The sequence below is a fragment of the Lepidochelys kempii genome, chromosome 12 (assembly GCF_965140265.1).
Source record: "Lepidochelys kempii isolate rLepKem1 chromosome 12, rLepKem1.hap2, whole genome shotgun sequence".
NCBI lineage: Eukaryota > Metazoa > Chordata > Testudines > Cheloniidae > Lepidochelys > Lepidochelys kempii.
In genome coordinates, this window is record NC_133267.1 from 25,775,599 (window position 1) to 25,801,447 (window position 25,849).

The following is a 25,849-nucleotide window of genomic DNA, read 5'->3' on the forward strand; positions in this document are numbered from 1 at the left end:
CTAAGTAAAAGCTAATTAACATATAGTGAAGGATATGGAAATAGTCCTAAATTCATAATGAAGACTTAAGAGCATTTGAAAAGGCAGTGTCCAGATCTTGTAAACAGGTTTTTGGGGTTTTGTTGGGGCTGGTCCCTTCAACTATATTAATAACTTCTGAATGTGAAATACTGAGGGAACAGGATGAAATATAAACATCTGCTTCTTTTGACTTGCAAGGACCTGATGAGTATCCAGAACATGGTAAATTTCAGGGTGTTGTTTTTTAGACAAATGTCTGAATAGACATAGTTAGTTGAAAGCTTCACATTTGAAAGGAAATATCTATAACTAGTTTGATTTTAGTACATTTAGTAATCTTTTAATCCCAAAAGTATAATAGTCTAAATATTTTAGCAATGCTATATTGTTCCTGAAGTCTATAGGTTTAAAGTGGTTCCAGCTAGCATCTTGTATTTTGAAAATTGGCTACCTTCAATTTTCTTCTTTTTATACTTTTAGATCTTGAATGTTTACTGGTTCCTAGTGATTGGATATTGTGGAGGGATAGTGCATCTTATCGCTACCATTCATGCAGCTTTAAATCACATTGCAGACCTATAGTGAGAGAGTACTTTTTATTTGTATTGTGATCCATTTAATGCATTTTAAAATAATTGCTATATTTAAAATACAACACTTAGGACATCCTAGAATGAATGATATAGCTACTTGAAAGGTGTTCTGTTGGCCAGGTTTCTCCTCTTCTACATTAGTGTCCATTGAAACTGTTTGTATATGTTGAAGTTTGTAAGGGTTCAGGAACCCAGAATAAAATAGTAAAGTATGTATTTATTACTCACTTTATTGCTCAGTTTTGATTTGAAAAGTTGACATTTGTTATGTCTTTTCACATACTTGTAAACAAATATTGGAAAAACTACTTCACCTAGGGTGCCTTCCATGTTTGGTATAAGTACTTTGTCAGTCATAAAGACAGAAATGTAATGTATTAAACCAGTAAACACTATTTTTGTAACATGGCTTACTAACACATTTCCAGCTTTGTGTTTTATTGTCACTAACAGTAGCCTTAATGGTAACCACAGCCATTTTTTCCTTTTGTACACTAATAGTAAAGTTCTGAGTTCAAGGTGGAACAGGAAAATTGTACCTATTTTGCTCTGCTGTGCCCAAAACTGTAACCTGAAAAGTGAAAACAACTCAGACTAACGGAGAAATATATTTGAAAATACTTCTCTCCCCCCTTTTTAAGACATGCCTGAAGAGATCCCCATTTGTGGGATGCATATGCAACCCTGATGCTGAGTCTGAGCCCCAACTGAGGTTGATCCAAACATTCCTGCATCTAGACCACTACTTAAGCTAGAATATAAATTTTAAAAAGAAATATCTTGTCTTGGCTGAAAGACTTTAAGTGACAGGAAATCCATTCCTATGCTACCATAGTTGTAAATATGAACAGCAGGAGGTTCTGAAATTTCCATTTTTAGAATAATTTTTTTTTTTTTAATTTTCAAATCTGTGTGTAAGTTAAATCAGAGTTAAAACTATCTGTCTTTGAACTTGCAGACTACTGGGTTGGGCAAAGTTGGTCCACTTTTCCTTTTAATATTCGCAAAACTCCCCTGTGTGATACCCTTGTGTGTTTCCCCTTTTGGATAAGGAAATTGTAATTTTCTGCCAAGGAAAATACTTTAAGCATTTTCGTATGTGCCACTCCAAATTCAGGGCTGATTCTGCAGCCCTTACTCAGGCAAAACTCCCCATTGACTTCAAGGACCGTAGGCTCGGGCCCCCATGTGATTATCTCGCCTTCATGTATAAAAGCACGTTCTGACAAATGAATTTTTAGTTTTAAGAAAATTGCATTCAAGCAAAATGTTATGTTTAAAGTTCATTTACAATCTGATACAATTTAACTGTATTTTTGGTTGGTGTTCTTATATCTATTTTAGATCAGCAAAAAACCACAAGTAAGATGGTCAACAAACAATATTGAAAGTTTCTAGCACAGGTACTTACCCTCTAATCCAAACTGGTGTCACCTTCTTCACAGTATCAATAACTAATTTCACCTGATACAGTAAGTGTAGTAGCTGTCAGGCTTTTCATGCAAAGAAATTCTGTTGATGCTCTGGACAACTTTAAAGGCAAGAAAACTATACACGAACAAACGCTTCCTAAACTTGTTTTATAGAGGCAACTGATATTCTTTTATGTTATGCACTTCTTTTCTTTTTTAATTAATGTTCTAGTATAAACAAAAGTTGAAGGATTGTAATAAATTTACTAATGTGATATAGAAGGCAATCTCTAACTTGCTGTTTGATCTTGTCTATATGTTTTTAAAACACATGCCTTTATAACACAGCTTAAATGGTGTATTTTATCCGTTTTAAATGTCATTTTGCTTATTCAGTGTTTTGTATATGGGCACAGTAATTTTTTTTAATTTTCCAATTTAAAATGTAGTATTTGTGCTGCCTTTTGAGGTCGCTGTTGTCTCTTGGCTAGCTTTTCCCTTTGTTCTTTTGATAGATAATGAGCTCTCCAGATTTTCATGGTACTCTTCTGATTATGTCTTCCTAGTGGTAAAATCTGTATTTTTGTATGTAGGGAAAATAGTTTTCTGAACACTAATTTCTGATCAGTATAGTACGGAATCATTTGTGAAGGATTTCTTGTTTAATAAATGGACATGTTAAAGTGTTTAAAACATTTTGTTGTCATCTGTAAATGTAATGTATAAATTCAGTATTAGGTATCCTGGCTGGTTATTTATCATCTTTGCTGATGATTATCTGAAATTGCCATCTACTACTACAGCAGGTGTAAACTGGTTTATTAGTTGGATGCTTAAAGAAAATTGTTGTGATTCAATTGGTGAGGACGATAAAGCACCAGGAAAGAGATTCTTTGTGGATAAGAGAGTTGTTAAAACACAAACAAACACGTAAGTAGTCCCTGTAAATTCCATGTAGCAGAAAGCTTCAACAGCCTAGTTGCCAAGGTGTGTGTGTGTGGCAGGGACTCTTTTGAGGGATTTTTTGTCCTGTACAATGAAATGCTATTACTGACTTGTAAATAAGCCTGAGACTGAAATCCTAGAGGAAATGGATAACTTTCTGCCACCTCAGAGTGAAAGTGGCATGAGCTATTATCCTGGGAAGTGGGAAGATGAATTTATTTATTGCTTAGATGCTTCAGGCACGATATGAAGGCATTGAGTCTCTGAAGGCAAAAAGCTAGGGGAGGACACCTTGGCGGATCTGCTCATTGAATGAATGTTGTGAAAAACTCTGGGAAGCTTGGGAGGCACTTTATAAGGTACCTGTGAGGGATCACTTGAGAGTGACAGGTGGTTGGGAGCTCTTTTTTAAGCCCTATATCCACCACAACCCTCTAAGCTGGATGAATCCCTTGGGGAGGGACTCACTGAAGAGTGTCAAGCACTGGTGTGATGTGCTTTTTTCCAAAATGTACCACTTAAAATATGACCTGCTATAAGATAGACCAGTTGCAATTTCTGTATGGGCTTCGCAGGTAACCTGAGCTAGAGATGCAATAGCTGGGGAATGATGAAGTCAGCAATGGGATTTTATTTGTTTTGCTGTAGCATGTAGGAGCCTCAGGCACAGATCATGATGCCATCGTGCTAGATGCTGTACAAAAAGATCAAAGAGATTTAATGCTGGGCAACAGGGGCAGGTTGCTGCTGGCATTGTAACTGGCGGTGTGTGGTGATCACCACGAGAGGTCTTGCCTGGCTGTTGTGTAGAAAAAGTGAAATTTATATTCTTAATTTAAATTCTACTACTTCCCCCCCACCCCCACCCCAGAGAAAAGTTGACTTCTGGTTTAGTAGAACAGATTAATAGACTACCGGTCTCATTCGATTTTCATTTTTGGATACTGTCAAACAGCACAAACAGTCCCCTGCTCAAAGGAAACATCTTTTCATTTGTCATGTTTTTAAAAATATGTTTGCAGTGGTGTAAAGGAACACCATGAAAAATAAAAACCTTTCTTAAACTCGTTTGAATTCCCTGGACACTGTTTAACCCTGTGTTTCTAGTGAGTTTTGAGGCTGGGGCTACCAGAAGCATCCACTAGTACTATTCACGTTGCAAGTTTTTACAACGATCCAGCAAAGCACAGGCCATAAATACAGGTTATGAAATCTGTGACTAACCAATGAACTTGATCAAGGGCATAGTAAAACCAGTTTGTCTGCACTTTATCCAGAACTCTAAATTGCCAGCTACTTTGAAAGGTGCCAGATTAGTGGGGTTGTGGTTCTCAAATACAGCAGTCTGAAGAAACATTGTTTCTCACTTAATGTATTGGACATGCCCCCTTGGGTGGAGAGTTGAGATACAAATCACAAGATGGACTTCTAGAGTTGTGATCATCAGACCTCAATTTTCTTGCCATGAAATGTGAAATTCTGGGGTGTAACTGACAAGAGTCTTCTAAATGTTTTCTTAAACACTTATTTGATGTCACACAGCTGGCAAGCCCGTAAGGTAATTGACAGTCTAAAAAGGCTCTATACAAAGGGCTTGAGTTCCATGTCAGGTAGTGTTCTTATGCTATCACTTGTACAACGACGACTCGGGAGACTGGAACAAAGCCTCCCCTGGCAGGAATAAGGTGCAGAGATAAAATAGCGAGAGAGCCTTGTGAAGTCAACCAAATGTGGTATAAATGGAGACTTCCTTTATCTCCTTACCTATAACTTTGACAATCCTGTGAGTGGAGTTTTAAATTGTGAGTAAGTACATTGTCTTTACATGTAAGTTCACTCTGCATTTGCTATTGGAAGCTTGCTTCTCTTCCTCGCCTCATTTGTTGTGTATTGTTGCTGAGTGCTGTTCCAGAATTGTGGAAATTCAAACTAGAGAGCTACACTTCAGTTGTAGGTGAAGTGATACCTATATCAGCTTGTAAATGCTTTAACCTTAATTATTGTTATTGAACTAAGATGTCTGGGGGTTAGAAATGCAGAAAGCAGCAGTATGATCATAACAAGCTGTTGATCTGACAATTTCAGTAAAAGAAACCGCTGCACTCAGAATAACAGTAGATTCCCTCAAGGTTGGATTCTTCAGGGGTTCTGAGCAACCAGAAGTCCCATTGACTTGAACTTGTCAAAAAATCAGAACTTTAGTGGAGCATGGCTAGCCCCAAGCATTCAAAAATCTTGAGTCAGGCCCCAAAAAATCATGATTGGCCCCCCCCAGCCACTATAGGAGCTATAAATTTTGTAAATGACAACTGACAGTCTCACATAATAACATGACTCCATGAGCTGAGGCTTAAGAAAAACACCAAATATCTCAACAATAAATATAAAATTGTGACAGCAAGCAATACAATGTGATCACTTGATGATTAATTGTTCTGATCATAAAGTGATCATAAGTGCCGACTCTGTGGGTGCTCTGGAGCTGGAGCACCCACAGGGAAAAGTTAGTGGGTTCATTGCACCCACCAACATCCAAGCTCCCCTTCCCCCCGATCCTCCACCTACCTCCCAGCATTTCCTGCCCAGCTGTTTGCACACTCCGGGGGGGTGGGGGAAGAGCAGGAACGTGGCACACTCAGGAGAGGAGGCGGAGATGGGGAGATTTGGGGAAGGAGTTGGAATAGGGGCAGGGAGGGGGCACAGTTGGGGCGGGGACTTTGGGGAAGGGGTGGGGCCTCATGGAAGGGGTGGAGTGGGGGCAGAGCTGGGGGCAGAGTGGGGGTCGAGCACCCACAGAAAAGAGGGGAAGTCGGCGCCTATGAAAGTGATACTGATATACCTTAGTATTTTTGTATGCGTCTCTTGATTTTGAGAACATCAGCATAAAAGCCACTATTTTTATCTTTCATTTTGTTTTGAGGAATAATTCCTGAATTCCAGAAATAGCGTGTGAATAAATTGCAAATCTAAAGAGCAGATTTGTTTACAAGAATGACAGTATCAGATCCCAAAACACACAGCAGCTTATTTACTTCCAAAGACTGCTGAAGATCATGACAACATTTCTGATGACATTCCTTTTATGCCTGGGTTAGAGGAGTGTGCCATTCTCCACAAAGGTATAGCCCTGAGCCTGCAATCTCCGAGCGCTGAGGCAGCACGTTTCTCACTGCCTCTTACAACGCTCTGTGCTAGCTGGCACAATTAACCCAAACTGTGTTATTGTATCTGGTTTACAGAGTGCAAGCTTATAAAATGAGATTGTAAAATAAAGAACATGTAAAGGAAAACACAAAACTCAGCTTCTGTTAAAGATAGTATAATCCAGGATGGTTTATAAATGTTAATCTTGGGCTAGTTTCCAGGGTTTCACATGCAGTACATAAAAAAAATAAAAAAAAATTTAAAATTACAAAAAGAGAATGTAAAAATTACCACAGGTCCCTAACATCACAGTAAATGCCAGTAAATATATTACAGTAAAAGAGAGGCATGACGGAAATGCAGAATTCCACACTGGAAAAAGTCCAAAGGGCTCTTTTCTGAGATAAGTGATGATTACTTTGCATGTTCAGGAATAAACATTCATTGTTGTTACTCCTTCAGTGGTCTGGAAATGGGAATTGTGGAGAATGGGAAGGTTGTCTTTCAGATATCCCCTTGTTAAGCCAGACCATTCTTTCTGAAACATCTCTATGCTGCTCATTGGTACCTTACTGGCTGTTAGCCATCCAGAAGCTGCTAGCAGGTCATTGAAACACAAAATATGTTTATTCCCAGCAAAACCTACCTTTATTGTTTTGGCTCTGTTTTCATTTACTCTATTGGTACCATCTGCTGTGTCATGAAGTCTTTTTAAAAAAAAAAAAAGAGAGAAAAGAAGAAAAGCCACCAGTCCTGTGACTATATGAAATACTTGTTTAACATATGAGTTTCTTTGAAATAAGCATATCAAATGCTGTACATGGAGTTTGCCATTCTTTTAACTAAGTTATTGTTTGGGATGTATATATATGATGTCAGAAGGTGTGACTACTGCAGATAGGTTATGTTACCCTCTCTCTAACGCCTTTGAAATGCAGGCGTTTTTCCTGAAAAACCCACACCAAGGGACAAATCTGCCCTCTCAGAAAAACCAGAGAGGGCTGGGAAAGTGCGATTTGCTGCACTGAGATTTCTGTCAGGAGGCTCTCTACAGGGGAATGGCCCTTCTATACCACAAAAGCATAGATAAGGTGAGATTTGCAGAAGCCTTTTCAGAGTAGCAGCCGTGTTAGTCTGTATCCGCAAGAAGAACAGGAGGACTTGTGGCACCTTAGAGACTAACAAATTTATTTGAGCATAAGCTTTCGTGAGCTACAGCTCACTTCATCTTTGTCTCCATGTTATTTCCTCCATTATCTGTGGCAGCCTGACTATCAGGAGCTGTAAGCCCTGTGTTTCCCTACCTGGGCTAAACACTATTGACTGGAGGACTGATGTTAAAAGCATAGAGCAGTGGGCTCTTGTGCAGAAATCCTTACAGGCTTGATGGGGTAGGAAATGTCATGTGGATGGCTCTGAGCCAGGCCCATCTGACCATGCCCCCAAAACTGGAGCTAAACATGCAGACTACATGAAGAGGCTTCTGCAGTGGTGGTAGGAAGGGAAGGTTAAAACTATGTTTCTCATGCTCAGCCTCATCTTTGCCATAAAATTTGAAGGGCGTGATGTGCCCCCACAGAAGCAGATTAGAAAGAAGTTGATTTCTCCTCAGAAAATCTTACAAAATGACAGAAAACTGAATGTCCACTAAACTAGCTAACCTGAGGCATTTTCAGATTTGCTCATGTTGCAGATTTCCAGCTGCCATTTTCATGGTCACACACAGGCAGCAGACATATAGTTAAATGCATTCTGAAACCTACACATCCAATATAACCTGTGCCTTCAAATGCTTTAGCTAGTGGAGGTAGAGAGACTTTAGATAAAGGAATACTGTTGGCTTCTTAATCTGGAAAAAATATAGTAAGAAAGCTCAGACTCGGAAATCTAGTGAAAAGTTTGAAATAGAGAAAGCGTATTAAAAGATCAGTCTGTTATAAGTTTGAAATAAGAAGTTCCTGTTACTCAGTACTTTGTAGTGCACTGAACAAGGGAGGGCCATGCAGAATTGAGATTCACGTTCAGACATAGATGTATCTAGGTACAAGGTTGCACACCTACAAAATGGCCAGTTTCCAAAGAAATGTTCTGTGACACTGAAATAGTCTTTTCCCCATATCACTGTGTCACTGGTTTTCGTGACTCTGTGAACAGTGATGGAAAAAGAGAGAGAATGTACTCGTGACTGAGACCAAAACAAGAAAGGGAAACATTTCAACTGGCAGTGCAGTTAGCAAATAGGAAAGAGATAGGTCATCTCTTCCCTTTGACTTCACAATCCGTAGGTGTGCTGTTCTTCAGTCCGAATCCGAATCGGAGGCCTCATCTAAAAAAATAAAGAAAGAAAGTGGGGGACGGGTCAGTGAGAAAAGTGAAGCTGCAGGGTCACCTTTCACTCCTATTCAAATGTGTTGCTCTGTTTTAGGTGGCTGCTTCAAAGAAAATAGGATCTTAGGAGGATTTCTTTAGTTACAGTTTTTTATTTCCATACCATTGCAAATGGTTGTGGTGCTTCAAAGGAGGGACACAGTCCTGCCCAGGAGTTCGTCTCCGACAAATCCAATACAAAGAACAACAGTTCAAGTGAAAGAAGTTGCGGAGACAGAACCGGCTCTCGGCACCAGCGAAGCAAGCATGTACTTGGGCTGGCACAATTCCAGGGGCGGCATCCCGGCCACCCTTTTTTGGCTTGGGCAGTTGCGCTCTCGAAGCGGCAAATTTTTTGCTTGGGGCAGGAAAAACCCTAGAGCCGGCCCTGCGCGGAGACACCATGGGCAAGGTCACTGTGAAAAGGAAGCCTTCACGAAAGACATGAGTTCTATTAAAGACCTTCTACAAAAATTGTGCTGTCTTTTATAAGCCTTGTATTTTGCCAATGAGAGTACCCACTTCTTGCTTTTATGGTACTCCCTCGTCTTCCTAGAGGGCTCAGCTCCTATTCATACTGTGAATACAGTACATGAGTCTAGTTGAAGGGAAAGAATTAGAAAGCCCATGGGAACGCGTGGCATGAAAATCTTTGAGGCTAACAGCTATTAGCTATTAAAACAGTCAGCAATACGTAAAAGACTAGAACCTTTTGGTGCAAAGAAGAAACTCCCTGGCAGTAAGATCTATTAGTCTGTGGAATAGTCTCCCAAAGGAAGCATCATCAGTGGGCACATTTAAAATTTGACTAGACAAAACACAGGGGATGCATTTTTTCTTAAAACAGGGTGGAGATTTAACTTTCTCTAATCAATAAGCCTTAGCCCTGGTCTACACTGGGGGGATCGACCTAAGTTATGCAACTTCAGCTACGTGAATAACGTAGCTGAAGTCAGCGTACTTAAATCGACTTACCGTGGTGTCTTAAACTCAGTGAGTCGACTGCTGCCGCTCCCCCGTTGACTCAGCCTGTGCCTCTCACGGCGCTGGAGTACAGGAGTCGATGGGAGAGCGCTTGGGGGTCGATTTATCGCTTCTAGACTAGATATGACAAATCGACCCCCGCTGGATCGATCGCTGTCCACCGATCCGGCAGATAGTGTAGACATACCCTTAGTTAATATGCTACTGACTGCAATGGCTTCGTACCATAGAATAGTTAACACACACGAGTTCTGGGTCACCACGAACAGAGTCTACATAGACTAGTTAATGCTGGGAACTCTCACATATCTGTCAAATAAGAGCCAGAGGTTTTGCTTGATCACTTGTAAAACATAAGGGAGGCATTTACCTACCTTCTGACTTTTGTGCTTCAGTGGCATTTTCGGAACCGCCTTGTTTGAGAAACGTGACCAGGTCATTAAAGGTAATGTAGAAATCAACAGCAAACACTATTGTGGCTATAAAGCCAAATACCTATACAACAGAAGGATAATCTCTTCATCAGCAGTTCATGTCAACCATCAATGACAAAAATGGGGTAACCTTAACTAACAATAGGCAAATTGTTGAGGAAACATGGGGCAACTGGAGGGGGGGGCAGTAGGGCCAAGGTGGCTTTAAGCCACCTTTGCACCTACTAAATTATGAGAGTATTTGAGGGTCTGCCTAACAACTTGTGAGGTGGATCTAAAAGGAGGCTTCCCCCGGTCACCTATGGGTCATTTCACAGCTCAGAATAGCCAGAATGCTCTAGCCACATGCACCATTGAGCACCTGGCATGTCACTATGTCTGGAGATACAAAAGGTGTCCCACAGGGCCCAGCATGATTCTGGAAACCCCTTTGTACTGAAGGAATTCCCATCTGGGAGATCAAGATCATTTCCAGTCTCCATAGGCCTAGTTTTTGCCATTCTGCAAGGCCTTCTGCCAGGCTACTGATCTGCTGCTGAAAGCTATACTGGGTGCAGTGTCTCTGGAGCTGCCTATTTAAATTAACAGGACAAGGAGGCTGGAAAAAATGAGGCCATTGTAGCTAAGCAAGCTAAGAATCTGGCACATGCGATACCTCCCATGCATAAAAATAGTGACAAAGGTAGATTGAAAATCAAACCCTTATTATGAAATTTTATTCACTTTCCAATGATTTGGTTAAGCTGTCTGGCTGACAGGGAGGAAAGGATCCAAGATATCTTTTAAAATATTATTCAAATTTGATTTATATTATTTATGTTGCATAAAATATTTATATCTTTTTGGCTTTAAGTTATAAATGGAAAGAGACTGTCTTCATTCTGAGCACAAAATGTTGACTGTGATCTCCCTAGGAAAAGCACTTCACAGTCCATGTGCTGGTGACCTGGTGTTTAAAGGGGAAAATGCCATTGCTTTTGTCTCAACTGCTCGGTGCAAAAACAGGCAGCAAAGACACAAGTCTGAAAATATTTGCAACATGGATCATATTTTATTAAATAGAATTACAACCCTTGGTAGCTATATAGGGCTTTTCATCCAAGGATCTCAGTGCTTTTTACAGAAATGGGTATTACTATCTTCATTTTACAGATGGGGAGACAGAGGCAAGAATAAGCGAGGTCACACAATGTGTGAGTGGCAACATCAGGAACAGATCCCAGATGCCCTGATTCCCAGGTCCTTGTTCTAAACAATAAATTGCTTTTTCTCGCTTTGGGCCGAATGCTGGCATAGATTAATTCAATTGCAAAACTTCCACTGATTTCAATGAGATCAAGATGAAGCTATTTCTCAAATATATTGAAGTACAGTTCACCAAGATGCAGAAGTGGAAATCGCTTTTCTCCTTTTAGTACTTACTCCAGCTGCTTTTGATGCTCCATCAGAATATTTTGAGACTGCAGCGATTGAGATGGCAAAATATATAATGGCGGCAGTGACGCAGCGCAAGAAATCCTGTATAACACAATGCAGTGCTGATTTAAATAGTCAAATTATTGTAACACATTAAAGTCCTGTTACAATTGCTTTTAAAATGAGGACTTTAAAAAACTATTTCTTTGTCATCAGAATTTCAAGATTATATAGTTATAACTATTTTATTATCTGCATGTAGACTTGCTATTTTCTTGGTATATCTGGGAAATAAAAAAAAAAATTGTTTTTAATGTGCTTGGGATCCTGACTCTGGTAGCTCGAAACTGATCTCAGTGATAAATCCAAAGCTTGCCCCTGGAAATCAATGCAAACCTCACATTGAATTGAGAAGGGTATCTCCCCACTGAGTTCACTTGGGAACAGAGGCATTACTTTGGATTTATGCTAGTGTTCCTGAGATCAGAAGTTAGTGCTTTGTCTTCAGTGACTGTGCATGGAACATGATTGTGCGACAGCTAGAAATGATTAACAGAAGCTTTCCAACTGGAATCAACTTAGACTGTGGATAGCTTTTACAGGAAATCATGAAAGCCCTGCCATTTGAGACCCCAACTAGATGGCCAAAGGACAATAGCACATAACTTATAGGTGGGGCCATGCACTGGATTACCTATTCTACTTGTAAATATTTCTAGTGCCTCCATTCCTCTGGTTCTATCTTGTACACAGTGATTTTCTTAGATGGTTATAAGAATAAATTATACAGCTGAGAATCTAATTACATTACAGGAAACTGTATCCAAATGTGATTATTTTCTCCCCAGGCAACAGTTGTACCAGCCAGGAGACTGAGTGGCACAGCAAACGTACCACAATGAACTTAAATATTTCCGACTGTATAAATGAAAACATTATCTTCAGTGCCTGATCAGAAACATGCTGAAGCTGTAGTTTATACTAAATGTGTACTGACATGTAAAGGATGAAAGGTTGAGAGAGAATTCTGTTCAGTCTATTAAATGGAGAGTATCCAAGCTACCAAGGAAGTGATGGAGGGAGATGAAATCTTTCACTTTTTTAGGTAAAATGTGCTGTGTATATGGTTGACATTGTGGGCTCTTTGGGAAAGGGAACATGTCTTATATCAGTGTTTGTAATGTGCTGTGGAAATGGCATCTCTACACACAAATCCTCCAGGAAATTGAATTCCTTTGAGGTCAATCTGAATTCTGAGGTTGGTACACGTTACCGCAATGAACATAATAAATATGCAATTCATTTTTTTCTTAGATGGTTCTGTGAAGGGTGCTATAAAACAGTAAAAGACAAGCATTTATTTGAAAAGGGGTGGGGGGGAGAGGGCTTTTGAGATTGGAACTGAAAGCATGTACACTCTCTCTGAGATGATGAAGTTACTGCCATAGTTTTAGCCATCAAAGACTCTACCAATATTTAACTCAAAACTCATTAAGACCAACTATCGCTACGTTGCACTAATAGGGAATCCAAATGGAACTAGGCTGGGATTTTTTCCTAAGCAAAAATAAATTGTCTGGCTAGATAAATATTCCCTATAGTGAGAGTGTTTGGTGCAACAGAGCCATCCAGTGGTCAGTGTAAGTAATAACCTGCAACTCCTGCAGGCTTCCTATAGATCAGATACAGTACTTTTCAGTTTAAAGGTAATTTTCTTCATACAAATTGGGTATCAACTGCCAGAAGGGTCAGATAGCTCCTTCTGCCATCACACAAATAGATTAGTACTGTGTTGTTGGGGAAAATGCTTCTCTGACTGCACTTACATAGCACATTCCAACTGAGAATATCAGAGTACTTTAGCAAGGTGATATTTTCCCCCTCACATCATAACATGGGGAAACTGAGGCACAGAGATTAAGGGTTGGATTTTTCAAAAGTGCCCAGTGCTGGCCCAAAGCTCAGTTAGGCTGGGGCAAGGTGCTTTTGAGAATACAACCTTAAAGTCACACAGCAAGTCAATTGCAGAGTCAGTAGACCCTAGGCCTGGGCTCCAACTACAATGTTACCTCCCATAAAAAATGGTAGCTACAAAGTTATAGTGTATAATCTATTGCAGTTTGTAACATGACTTCGGGTCCTGTGGGATGAAAGGCACTAGAGAGAATTTATTAATAATAAAGGTCAAGTTGTTAGCAATTAGTGTAAAATTCAGCTCTATACCTTTTATCATCTACTTTCATACTGTAAAATTGAAGTTGTGGGTGAATTTTACATCCCACTTACCGTCAAAGGCCAGTAGATTCCTTTAAACTTCTCATTAAGCTTAGAGGAGTATGCAAAGAAAAGAAACAGCGCCAGCAGAAATTCTATGAGTGGTGCCATCATGAAAGATGCAGCCGAAGATGCAATATAACAGATAAAGGTGATAAATGACAGCACCTAGAGTACAAGGGAAAACATCGCTAATTATTCACATGGTACAGCAGAGACAGAGTCCAGGACAGCTCTGAGAGGCTTTGAAGAGAGATTTCTTGTGCATATTTCAGTCAGTCCAGTGACTGATGGCAAATGCTACTTTCTACATGCCCCTCTTGCTTAGAATTGTGTAAATTTAAAATAACTCCATCCATTCCAATGGATTTCTGGGGAGCCACTCCAGATTTACACCTATCTAAGTGAGACTATCATTTGGCCCTGATTGTAAACAATTCTGGGAACATAATTAAGTGATCAAAGTTGGAATCTGTCAGAAAATGAATTTATCAATTCTAAGCTTTCAGTCAAGGCAAAGCAGTTCCCATCAGAAATCCAAGTCATTGGTCAGATAGCCCAGAGGTATTAGTCTTGTCAGCAGAGTTAAAAGAAAAAAATATAATTTCTTCTGCTGCTGATGATGATTAAAAAAACAAAAAACCTTTGACAGTTGCTAATGTTCAAAGGTTCCCGTGAGTCAAAGGTTCTTGTTTTTCTTCCAGCACTGACTGCTTTGCTTTAGTAAGAACAGACTTGAGAAAGATTTTTCTCAGGAAGGAGGTGGTTCAGATAAAATGAACCTGCTATGTGTGTTACAGAACAGTATTTATCCCACTCTGCCTTAAACCTCCAAAACAACAAAAATGGTACTTTCTCTGCAATGCTCTAGTTGCAAGGAAAGGCATTGCTATATTACGGCTCAAAAAGGAAAGCTCTACAGTGGAGATGTGATTAAACAATACAGCACAACCTGAATCACAGCCCCAAAATAGATATAAAGAATGTTGGGTTGCACTGCCGCTGATACGACACACCTGTGAGGGTAAGTAAAGTGTCTCTCATTTTAGTTTTACAGATGGGAAACTGTAGCATGAAAGCCATGGGTTATTTCAGTGAGGGGAGGAAGGACAGAGGACAGATGGATTCTATTTTAAAAATTAAATTTTATTTACCTTTACATGTGAAAAATGAATTAAATCACCCATTTTGAGAAATAACCCCCTGCCCAAACCCCTAGTTTGTTTTGAGAAGTTCTGGCCTGACATACTTGTCTAAGGGTTGGAGACCAGCTTTATGGGCCTCTGGCTCGGTCTGTCGTTAGTGTAGCCAGTAGCCTCTCCGCCTTTAATTTCCCCCTATAGGATGTGTGTTAATTAAAACTGTTAAAACAATCTCCCCCCCCCATCCCAACTAACATTCTCTCTCTCTCTCAGCCTGCTCTGGCCAACCACAAGAAGAGGACACACCTGCCCACAAGAAGTCAAGAAAACACAGGATAACAATCAAACCAAGCATAAAGCAATATTTGGCAGTTTTTTAATGCAACTCAATGGGAAACTGCAATACAACATTATCTGCACTGATGGGAAGCCAATAAAGCAGCAGCAGGCCAGGCCCTATGCCCAGAATTCCAAGATGGCACCATTTAGAGGTGAGTGGCACAGCTGGCTTCTCTCTGGATCAAATTGACTTGTGTATTTCAAAATCTCTCTTTAAGAACAAAAATCTCTAGCATAGTCATTAAAAAAATTATTTGCATGCCAAGCCACAAAATACGAAGTACATACTGAGTTTCCCAGCAAGCCACACCTCTTCTGAACCATTCCCAAATGCAAAATTTTAGATTTGCTACTCAGATAGTCATAGGTGGTGTTATCACTGGTATTCACTAGCTTCCTTTTCAAATAGAATGACACAAACATGCTCCTTCTTCAATGTTGTTCTATTCACTACCTGGAAAATAGGATATCAGTAAATGATGTGTGCTAGGTTCTGGTCCTGGGTGACAGGTCTGTGCTGTGTTTGAGAGTGGTCTATGCCTGAAGAAACTACTCCACAGCTTCCTTGTTTTAATGAAATGTCAGTTTATTATTTATTAGTCAAACATAAAAATGCATGAGCTCAAGGGGCTGCTTTTTGAATGGAAGTCTAATTGGAATGCATTCTTGAAATGTTCATTTAATCTCAGAAGTGTGATTATGCTATGGAACAGCCTGGAAACATGGTTCTATCCAATTATGCTTAGAATTTCTGCATTTACAGGTGTCTGATACAGATGGGTCCAAACTTCCCTTACAGAGCCAAATGTTGAACCCAACAAAGGTCAGTGATGTTTCTAGACCATTACAGTGATAGGCAAGCCACAAAAGTCAAATCGGAATATGAGTTCAAATTCCTCTTTCTAAATGTGGAGGTTTCCAAGTCCATCTCTAGTGTCAGAGAAGTGAGGGGTGTACATGTTTGTTTGTTAAGATGGCCCTTTCTGTTTTTCAAGAAGCAGTGTCTCCTTTTCAGAAAGTGTTTATATTAGAGGGGTCAATGCATTTGTATCACTGAATTTCAGATCTATTAGTTTGGCTGTCTGCAACTACAACATATTCCCTGCACCGAGTTGTACATCAATTAAGGAGCGTTACATTTGCCATATAAGTCACTAATTGCTCCTGTGAGAGGTCATTCAGTGCCCTCAAATACATATACCTGGAAAGCACATTAGGTTAGGAGAGTTCTAAGCAGTTTAATCTTGTTGAGATTATTTACTAATTTATTAAACTAACAAACCTTCGTACTGATCTCTAATTGCCTTATTAGATTGTTCCATCTGTGACCAAATGTAGAGGGAACATAATAATTTAGTGCAATAAATCATCTCATGCATTTAATATCAGATGGGTTTGTTCAGACTTATAAAGGAGTGGATGATTTGGTGTGCAATACATATGGCTTACTCCTGAATCCAGTTCTGTTGTGTGATGGCTCAACCTCAAGCTCCGTGTATATTCCATTTGATTCTCATGTATCTTATGGACTCAGCTCATCCTCCAGAATACCATGGAAGACACTGTTAGTAATCTCATTCCCTGTTTCAAGTGCTGGCTTTTTGGTGTGTTTGTTATTTATTATGAGATACAATCGGTGCTTAAAGTGGTCTGAAAAAAGTGAGGGATCTGTCATAATCTGGGAACAATACCACAGGTAAGACGGTGCTTAAAGTACACCCCTCAGCGACCTCGCTTGATTTTTTTTTTTCTTTTGCCCAGGGATGTGACGACTTGTAACTGCCCCTTCCCTCCACGTGCCCACTTTAAGCAGTGAATATGAAAGATTGAGGTGGGTGCTATAGTAAAGGTTAATGAGGAACACAGAAAAAAGTTGCGCGGGGGACACAAGGAGTGATTCTAACTCCAGCTAGCATTGAGGTTGTCCTAGAGGAAGATTTGGTTAATTTAGAATTAAGGTTGCTAAATTCAATGACTAATTATGCAATCCCTAAAATAATCCCTGGGAAATCCTCAGTTATGTTCCTTCTCTCCCGGTATATGTCACTTCTGATACTCTCCTACTCCCACCACCACTCTCTACTTGTAGGCTTCTTTTGTCACAAATGTGCAACCTTACTCTGATCCTAATGAGTATAGACAAGTGAGTGCTGAGATTTTTATGGAAGGAATAGTAGTTTCTGGGGCCTGGAAGACAGTTTCTGATGGAACATATCTTGTCTTGGTGTGTTAGACCTGTGGTGGTAGATTGGGGGGGCCCGGTGGTATGAAATTCCTAGGAAGATGTAGGTAAATATGTATATGACATTGTTCTTGTTTCATCTTAGGAACCTGTTATAAGAAACTGATACTGTTCATAGGTGGTGGATGATTCTTGTGGCTCAAGTTAGGGTTGCACATATGATAGTGAAGGACGAAGCCTTTGTGTTGCGGATTATGGGAGGGTGTAGAGGAATATGAGAAATGACATCCTGTAGAAGTACAAATTTAAAAGTGCTGATTTTGTTCCCCCACCTCCTTTCCCCTCCAAGATAAGTCTGGCTACTGTTTTCTGGCCAGGAAATAGAAAGTCCCATAACTTTGTTTTATAAGCATATCTGCTGCACTTGCATTTGCAGGACATGACATGGACCCACTGTTTCGCTGGGAGCTGGTTGGAAGGTCCATAATATTGAGAATATGAGAAGTGTTGTTTCTCACTGCTCCTCTTAAAAATCTCCTGTCCTTTTTCTGGCTGAAGGCAGGGCAGAGGGGATGGGGACAAACAAAACAAGAATAAATAGGTGAAGCAAAGATGGGCTGTCTGAATCCAAATACTGGAAGAGTTAAACACAAACTATACTTCATAGCTTAGCTTACCAAAAAGAATTGAGCACAATTTAAGTAGTGAATTACACTATAAAGAACGTAGAAGAAAAAGCAAAAAGACCTAATTCAGAGGTGAGTGGTCCATAAAAACAGAGGAAAATAACAGAGAGCTTCTATACCAGACTCCATTAATTTAGCATATTGACACCAGATTTTACTGTGCACATTTGTCATTCCCACTAGCAGCGCAAGGTTTCTCCATCAAAGGTATGAGCTAATTCAGGTGGGTTGGACATATAGAAGAGTCTTTGCATTCTCTTTCTGCAACAGTTAAGGCAAATAGCAACCCACTTTGAGGCAAATGAAGTGGAGTGTACTTTAAAATCCACAAAGTCAAGGATACAAAGTCATAGGAATAAAAGGAGGAATATACGGAGAGAGAGCTTGTGTTCAGTGAGATCTTTGCGACTATCAGCAGAGATTCTGTATCTTCAGGCACAAAACTAGTGTGTGAGACACAGTGGCAGTATGTGCTTGGATTGAAATCCAAGCCAAACATAAATTATTGGGCTCAATACGAGGGTAAGTGGGTGAAATGTAATGGCCTGTGATATATAGGAGGTTGGATTAGATTATCTAATGATCCCTCCTATCTTTAAACTCTATTAATCTACAAAATCACCAACATTGTTTGCCTTATGCTAGTAAAACCCACTTGTTTTGGGTTTTTTTGGGTTTTTAAGAATTTTGTTTTGAAATAACCATATAGATGCACTTTTCCTATGCCTCATTCTATCTTCAGTTTTCTGTTGATGCTAATTATATCTAGATGTGGGAACTTCAAAACAGAAAAAGATCGTCAGATGGGGTTCTCCCAGTATCTTGGGATTTCAGCAAATGTGTCAAGCAAAGCAGGAAAGAACAGGCTTTTAAAAAAAGTAACTGTTGTGTGGACTCTGAGTTATTTAGTGTTTTATAACTTGCAGAATTTTGTCAGTATTACTAATGGAACATGAAATGCTACTTGTCTTGTTTTTAGTGATGTAAATGTTGGGTCTGACAAAGATTTGAATTCTATGAACTCTGCAGCCCTGTAAAGTTATTGCATTTGATAATATTAGCACCATCACACTCCCAGTAGATACTATAATTCTTCCCACTAAGGGGTAGGTGATAGTTTTACCATCAGCCAGTACAATTGCTTATAAGGAACAAACTTTTGGCTTCCAACTTTTAACAGAAAGCTTTGTTCTTTAGATTCCAACCAGGACAGTCCTAACAAATAACGTCTGAGAAAGAGCCTTACAATGATCCATAGTCCAAACTCACGGAGGGGAAATGAGAGGATGTGTGCGCTTTGGCAGAAAAAAAGGTCCTATATTTGTGCTAACATGCCTGAGGGTAAATTCTCTGATAGTTTATGACTATAGAAAATGTATTCATCTGGGTTAAAGTCACCCACTTAATTAGCTGTAAGCAGCAAAATTTGGCACAAATTATAGGATTATGTAATAGTTCTTTGAGCAACTTTAAAGCCTTCCCCAACTGGGGAGAGATGCTTGTTCTTTCATGATAAATAGACCCCCACTGTGCTGTGCTCTGCTGTCCTATTAAGGAAGTGGTTATAATGGATATGGGCCTGATCCAAAGGCCATTGAAGTCAATGGAAAGACTCCTATTAACTTCCAATGCACATAGCTGGGGACTTTAATGAGAGAGAGACAAGTTCAGAAGAAAGCAGAAAGGAAATGGAAACCATTGTCACCTAACCATTTTATTTTATTTGCTTGCTGATAATGTTTACATGCTAAATTTGCAAATGAAAATGGGGGTTTTCTATCTGCTTCACTCTTACTAGGCTCATCTTACCTATTCAAAAGGACAATAAAATTCAGGTACTGACTTTTATCTTGGCCACAATTTAGTCTCACTTTGCAAAAGGATTTTGACAGCCACTATGTTTTGTTGTAATACCACTGAGGATAGTGAGCTGCCTGTGATTTTTGCACCTGAATGTTTGATAATCAGACCCCTTATGTAATACTCATCCCTTCTCTGAAGTCCGATCTTCAACCATTGCTATGGGAGAGGGGCCAAGGAGTTGTAACTGGTCAATTTTTCTAAAAATCTCTCTGTTTTCTATTTCTATGCTAAAAATAGAGAGAGGGTGTTTGTTCTAGTCAGAGAAGAGTTCACAAGTCCCTGTTCGAAGACATTCAACCTTTGAAAGCTCAACTGCTCCTGAAAGTTCTTCAAATTATCCTTAATCATAGCACGCAAAGGTAGAACATTTTCATAGAGAGGACGTATTCTGCACAGCTGGAGTCACGAGACCCCTCAAAATACAAATTGTCTTCTGCGATCACTCCTTATTAGCACGGAGATCACTTAGAACACTTATTGCGCCTAAAATTGCTGTTGAGAGTTTAGCCAGGTTGCTGCCCCTTCCACTGTGTGGGAGTACTTTTGTGCTCACAACTCTAGCATAACCGTCCATAGACAGGACCGCAACAACAATATCCTGTTGTAAAAAGGGTCCCACCATAAGGGAACAGGCTAATGAAGAGACTGCTATTTAATATTAACTGGTTAAGGAGCCTGATTTTATTTTTTATTATTGCATTCAGAAAGGTATTTTTCTCCTACATGAAACTTTCTTAATCTTATGTGCCTGGGGCTCCTAAGTTGTTATCAGTAATTATTCCTACCTCTTAGTCATGTCATTCAGTTACAGGTATAAAATATAATTAAAATGGTTAGAGTGGATTATGCTTCTATTAATGAAGGACCTGTGGAGGTCGCAAGCAGAGTGTGGACTTTTCTAGCCTCTCTCTACTGATTACACCCTCCTCTGCAGTTCATCAGGGATCATACTGAGGGCCAGGCAATAGTTTAGAGCTTTGCACAGTGATACATAGTCTTACTGGCCACCATCCACTAGCCTGAATGTTCAAACACATGTTATTTTCCCGCTTCATGGGAAAGAGCAGCCTTGCATATTCACATTGCTTGTTGAGTACGGTCAAGGAAGATCTCCTTTATTCAGAGGGTAAACACCGGCGGCTCTAATTTTCCCTATTTCATCTTGTTTACACACTTCATGCAAGGGAGAAACAAATCCACATAGTGAACTTTATGGTACTCCAGTTACTAATTCTCCATCATATTTGACACAGAAATGAAGTTCTGTCCCCAGAGATTCAGCTGCAGAGGTCACCTTCTATGTATTGAGTCACAGAAAGTCGTAGGGGTCTTCTTCAGAAGAGGCATTGATTACACAACCTTTTCAGCTGGAAGTTTCAGTTATAGGGCTCACTTCAGAGAAGAAGACTGAAAAGAGAGAAGAAAGACAGAAGACAAGAAAAACAAACATCACCTTTTCTGCATCCTTTGTATCGCAACATCCACCATACTTGTGAAGGGCAATTCGGAGTATTTGTCCTGTGTTCCTACAAATATCTATAGTGCCTCCCAGAGGGGTGCATCAGGCATACAGGAGTTTGGATGCACCACTTAATTTTAGGAGAGAAGCAGTGACCCAGACAACCATGAAGGTTTGACTTAAATATTTGCAGTGGGGAGCAGAATGGATGAGAAGGAATCTTGCCTGGGTCGATGGTATGGAAGTCAGCAGCAGCGCTGTCTGTTACATGATTCCCTGGCATGTCTTTTTTGGGTGTGTATGTGGGGGGGAAGGGGAGTAGAGCTTAGAAATGATTGCAAAATCTTCAATAGGGAAGGGACAATGGTTTGCAGAAAAACTGAATGGATAAAGAGGTGAAAGATTTTTTTAAAATACTGGAAAGTACAGAGAAAAAGGAAAGCAAATAGGAACGGGGAAAAGCAATTAAGAGGGAAAGATTATTAAAAGAATTAAACAGAGAATAAGGGATTGATTGAAGGGTGAGAGGAGAGGCAGTAAGAGTGAGCAGGATCGGGGGAGAAGGCAAAACTTACGTATCTGAATTCATGTACCTCGTTATTGCTTCTTAGTGGCTGTGCAGTTATTCCAGGTGGAATCAAAATAAGAAGATAAGACCAAAAGGGAAAGAAACAGAGCAGGGGGGAAACTTGTTATGTGACTAAAATTTAGGATAGTAATTAGCTTCTGGCAGTAGATAGGCTAGTGCTGAAGCTAATTTCTGCTAAATGAAGTAATGGATTTCCCCAAAGCTGGGAACTCTCAAAGAATGTTACACTTTGCTGCCTCTGACAGAGAAATTACTGCCAAAGAGTGGAAATGAAACCTTTTTATTCACAAATGAATGTAAATATAAATGCTCATCATGGCTGTTTGATTCAATATGAAGAGCATGCAGCTCGCTAGCAGAGCTCTCAATGGTCCTCTCTAAACTGCTAGTGATGTGATTCACTTTTGTAACACACAGCAGGATGTACGGCAACTGCAGACTTATGTGCCCATTATGCTGTACAAGACTAAAGACTGGGTGCCTTTCAGCCACCTTAAAGGCCAGATTCTCTCCTATGCTGAGACCTGAGCAGTGCTAGCAAAGGAGGGTGGGGAAGTGAGGGAGGCAGTTATGGCTCCCTGATTCTCAAATGGCCCCAGTCCTGATGTAAGTTAAGAGTTGCTGAGGAGCTAGTCTACCGTATTGACCATATGCCAGCTGCAGATTGGTGCATGAGGCTGTGTTCCGCCCCTCCTATATTGAGATATGGGCAATGGTTGAGATAGGAGCTGCACTGGATGGATTTGCAAACTGACAATTGTGGCCAGCTTTGGCTCACTTTGTACAACTTTAAGCATTAAGAGCCTGGAACAGGGCAGATGATGTGCTCCTGGAAGTTCAAGCTCAGCGTAGCCATCCAACTTCTTCAAGGTCTGTTGTTAACATTCATTTTCTAGGTGCTGATCGCTCTTTCAACTTTTCAGCTTAGGTTTTGAGTGTTTTGAAAGAGCCATGAGATACACTCTATAACTAAACAGAGAAGTTCTAGTCTACACTGAGACATGCTAGTAACTACATGGCTTTGAATCCTCACAAACTGAATAGATTTCTGCAATTTACCAATCCACTGAATAACAATGTGACACTACTATTCAGTAATAGCGGTGAGAGTCTCATTTTATTCAAACTCCTATTCTGAAACATCCCACCTTTGTTAATGTATTTGCATATTCCATGCAGAAATCCCTATTAATATTAATGGGATACTGAGGCTGAGAGATCAAGCACTCTGGACAGGAAATGCAGAGTTATGGTTGCAAGCTCAATCTTAATTTTGCCCATTTGTGCTTACACCATAAATTATGGCTTTGTGCTATTTGACAGTACTTGTGAATTAATACTATATATAATGCAATGTAAAATGGGATTTTGATATTCTCTCCTTGTATCCAGTAAGTTACAGCACATACAATCTGGAGACAGCTTGGGTTTTAAGTCTGAGAGGTTTGAAGAAAACCACAATTCAATTATTTTGAAGCTTGGAACACCTAAAGCTAGCAAGCTGAAATGTTTTCACCTTTTTTAAAGATCATTTTACAACTGGAGCAACATAGAGTGTCAGATGCCTCAAAGTTAGGATTATCTTAAACGTAGCAACATAGTTTCTGAACTGTCTTGCATGACAGATGGTCTCAATCTCTCAACTATTTTCAAACTGGCCTCACCTGAAATGTGAAAGCATGGGACCATCTTAACTTGGCCATATATAACCTATAATCATTCACAGAACAGATTTATTCAGGGGTCTGCTGGCTTCTGCCAGAATAGATCAAGGAACAGAGTCTTGGTGGCAAAGACCAAAAGGAGTGGAGGGATAGCTACTGCAACCTGCCCGCTCCCAGGGGCCAATGAAGCCCAAAATGTGGGTTGGCTAGGAAGGAGTGTGGCTAGTAAATTCAGGCTGCAGCCTTCGCTGATTTAAAGCTGTCTTCACCCAACTAACCCCCAAATAAGGGTGAATCTGGCCCCATGACTGAAACAATATTCCTTACACATATCTTTTGCAGACATAAAAGCCACGTTATCTAAAGACTGAAATTGATTACATGTAAGGAGGTATAAGAGAGTCCAGTTTATATTGTGTTATGTAACAATTTATAATGATATAGAGAGACTATTTTAAGTCATATGCTCAAGAGAGCAAATTTGGTTGAGCTGCTGTATTTCCAGAATCAATGCTTGATTCCTCATCCTGAAATGTTGTATTAATGTTAGGTTTTTGCCTGGAATTTTTAAAGAAAGTAAAGGGACGAGAATTATTAATGGAGCTGGTGCACACTGCAATTTGCAATTTCTAGCCACCCAAATACCCACAAAAACAATCCTTGTTTCCTCATGACATTTTCCACCTATCCTACCAAGTCTCTTGCCTCTCTCTGCCTCTGTTTTCCCTATACCAGGCAGCATGCTGACCCCAGCGGCGGAGACCATAAACCCACAGGAAAGAGAGAGGCTGTCAGCCATTCATCTTATTACCCTCTTCATTCACAGTGTGTGATTTCTGGAAATAGTACAGCCAGAGTGTGGTGTCCTGCTGCATGTTCCTGCTCGGCAAACCAACTTCCTTTTCCTTGTATGAGTTTCCTTCCCCATAGCTGATCTAGTGGGTGATCTAATGCATCGGTGATCTAATGATTGCTCCCTATATTTATTGCCTACTGATCTTGGGTGCCTCAGTGGTTGAGCACCTGCTGCTGAGTTCTCAAAACTGCAGTTAACATTAATATTTTAAATATAAAGGATTATCTGTTTTGAAGAAAAAATGAATAACGTTTTTACAATTGGAGAAGTGTAGTGTTTTAATCCTCTTGCAATTCAAAAACTGCTGAAAGAATTTTCCTCACTTTCCAAAACAATTTACCTTTGGGCAAAAACTAAGGAACTCATCCTGCCTTGAGATCTGCTAGCATGGACCCCGCATATGCAAAGGGTCTCCCTAAAGCCAATGCAACTCCATGTGAGCACAGGGCTCTTTGCTTGCACATCTGGATGCAGGACTGGGATCCAAGCATGAAATATTTCAGGTCCAAAGGTGAATGTTTTGTGAGTGAGTTGTGAGTGTGTAAACTGCAGAAGCTAAATAGGAAAAAAAGTCAGAAAGAACTTAGTGCTTAAATTTCTGGCTATTTCCAGAGTAACTGATTGAAAATGGAGATTCAAATATGTTAACTCCCCTCCCAGGTTTCTTCTTTCATCGTTCATCATATATTCTCTTGCAATCTTAATGCTATTTTTTCCTGACTTTCTAATGTGGTGCTGTTCCATCTGTCAAACTTAAAAATTAGCAAGTATAGTGCCAGATAGACAGTACTGAAACCTGAAGTCCTAGATTCATACCCAACACAGCTCTCAAATCTTGAGCTAGAGAAAGACTGCACTATAATTTTGGGAAAAATGAACAACCACCTTTGTATTTTTCAATGGATACCCTAACCTCATTCCTCGTCACTACTTACCCATGCTGATTTGGCAGCAGACTAAATGGTAAAAAGAAAAGGAGTACTTGTGGCACCTTAGAGACTAACCAATTTATCTGAGCATAAGCTTTCGTGAGCTACAGCTCACTTCATCGGATGCATACTGTGGAAAGTGTAGAAGATCTTTTTATACACACAAAGCATGAAAAAAATGTGTGTTTACCACTACAAAAGGTTTTCTCTCCCCCCACCCCTCTCTCGTGCTGGTAATAGCTTATCTAAAGTGATCACTCTCCTTACAATGTGTATGATAATCAAGGTGGGCCATTTCCAGCACAAGACTGTTGAATTGGAATTCATTTGCAAATTGGATACAATTAACTTAGGCTTGAATAGAGACTGGGAGTGGCTAAGTCATTATGCAAGGTAACCTATTTCCTCTTGTTTTTTCCTACCTCTCCCCCCTCCCCCAGACGTTCTTGTTACACCCTGGATTTGTGCTGGAAATGGCCCACCTTGATTATCATACACATTGTAAAGAGAGGTTTCAGAGTAACAGCCGTGTTAGTCTGTATTCGCAAAA

At 39.9% G+C, this 25,849-nt stretch overlaps 2 protein-coding genes across 3 annotated transcripts in view; one reads left to right on the plus strand and one right to left on the minus strand.

Annotated features, from left to right (window-relative positions):
* CMTM4 (CKLF like MARVEL transmembrane domain containing 4) overlaps positions 1-4,879 on the plus strand; it is a 59,596-nt gene extending 54,717 nt beyond the window's left edge. Inside the window, exon 5 of one of the 2 annotated variants that reach the window (XR_012154516.1) lies at positions 1,959-4,870. Coding sequence is in view for 1 of the 2 variants with exons in the window: in XM_073307964.1 (XP_073164065.1) it covers positions 1,959-2,012 (54 nt within the window). In the remaining variant the exon portion in view is untranslated. Of the gene's footprint in view, positions 1-1,958 lie in introns of both variants that reach the window. The other variant, XM_073307964.1, reaches the window with a different exon arrangement.
* A 1,401-nt stretch (positions 4,880-6,280) lies between these two features.
* Positions 6,281-25,849, minus strand: part of LOC140896329 (CKLF-like MARVEL transmembrane domain-containing protein 3) — a 30,974-nt gene continuing 11,405 nt past the window's right edge. The window contains exons 3-6 of the mRNA XM_073307967.1: positions 13,603-13,758; positions 11,323-11,418; positions 9,841-9,961; positions 6,281-8,441 (exon numbers count right to left, since the gene is read on the minus strand). Of these exons, the coding sequence (XP_073164068.1) occupies positions 8,413-8,441; positions 9,841-9,961; positions 11,323-11,418; positions 13,603-13,758 (402 nt within the window). The 3' untranslated portion in view covers positions 6,281-8,412. The remainder of the gene's footprint in view (positions 8,442-9,840; positions 9,962-11,322; positions 11,419-13,602; positions 13,759-25,849) is intronic.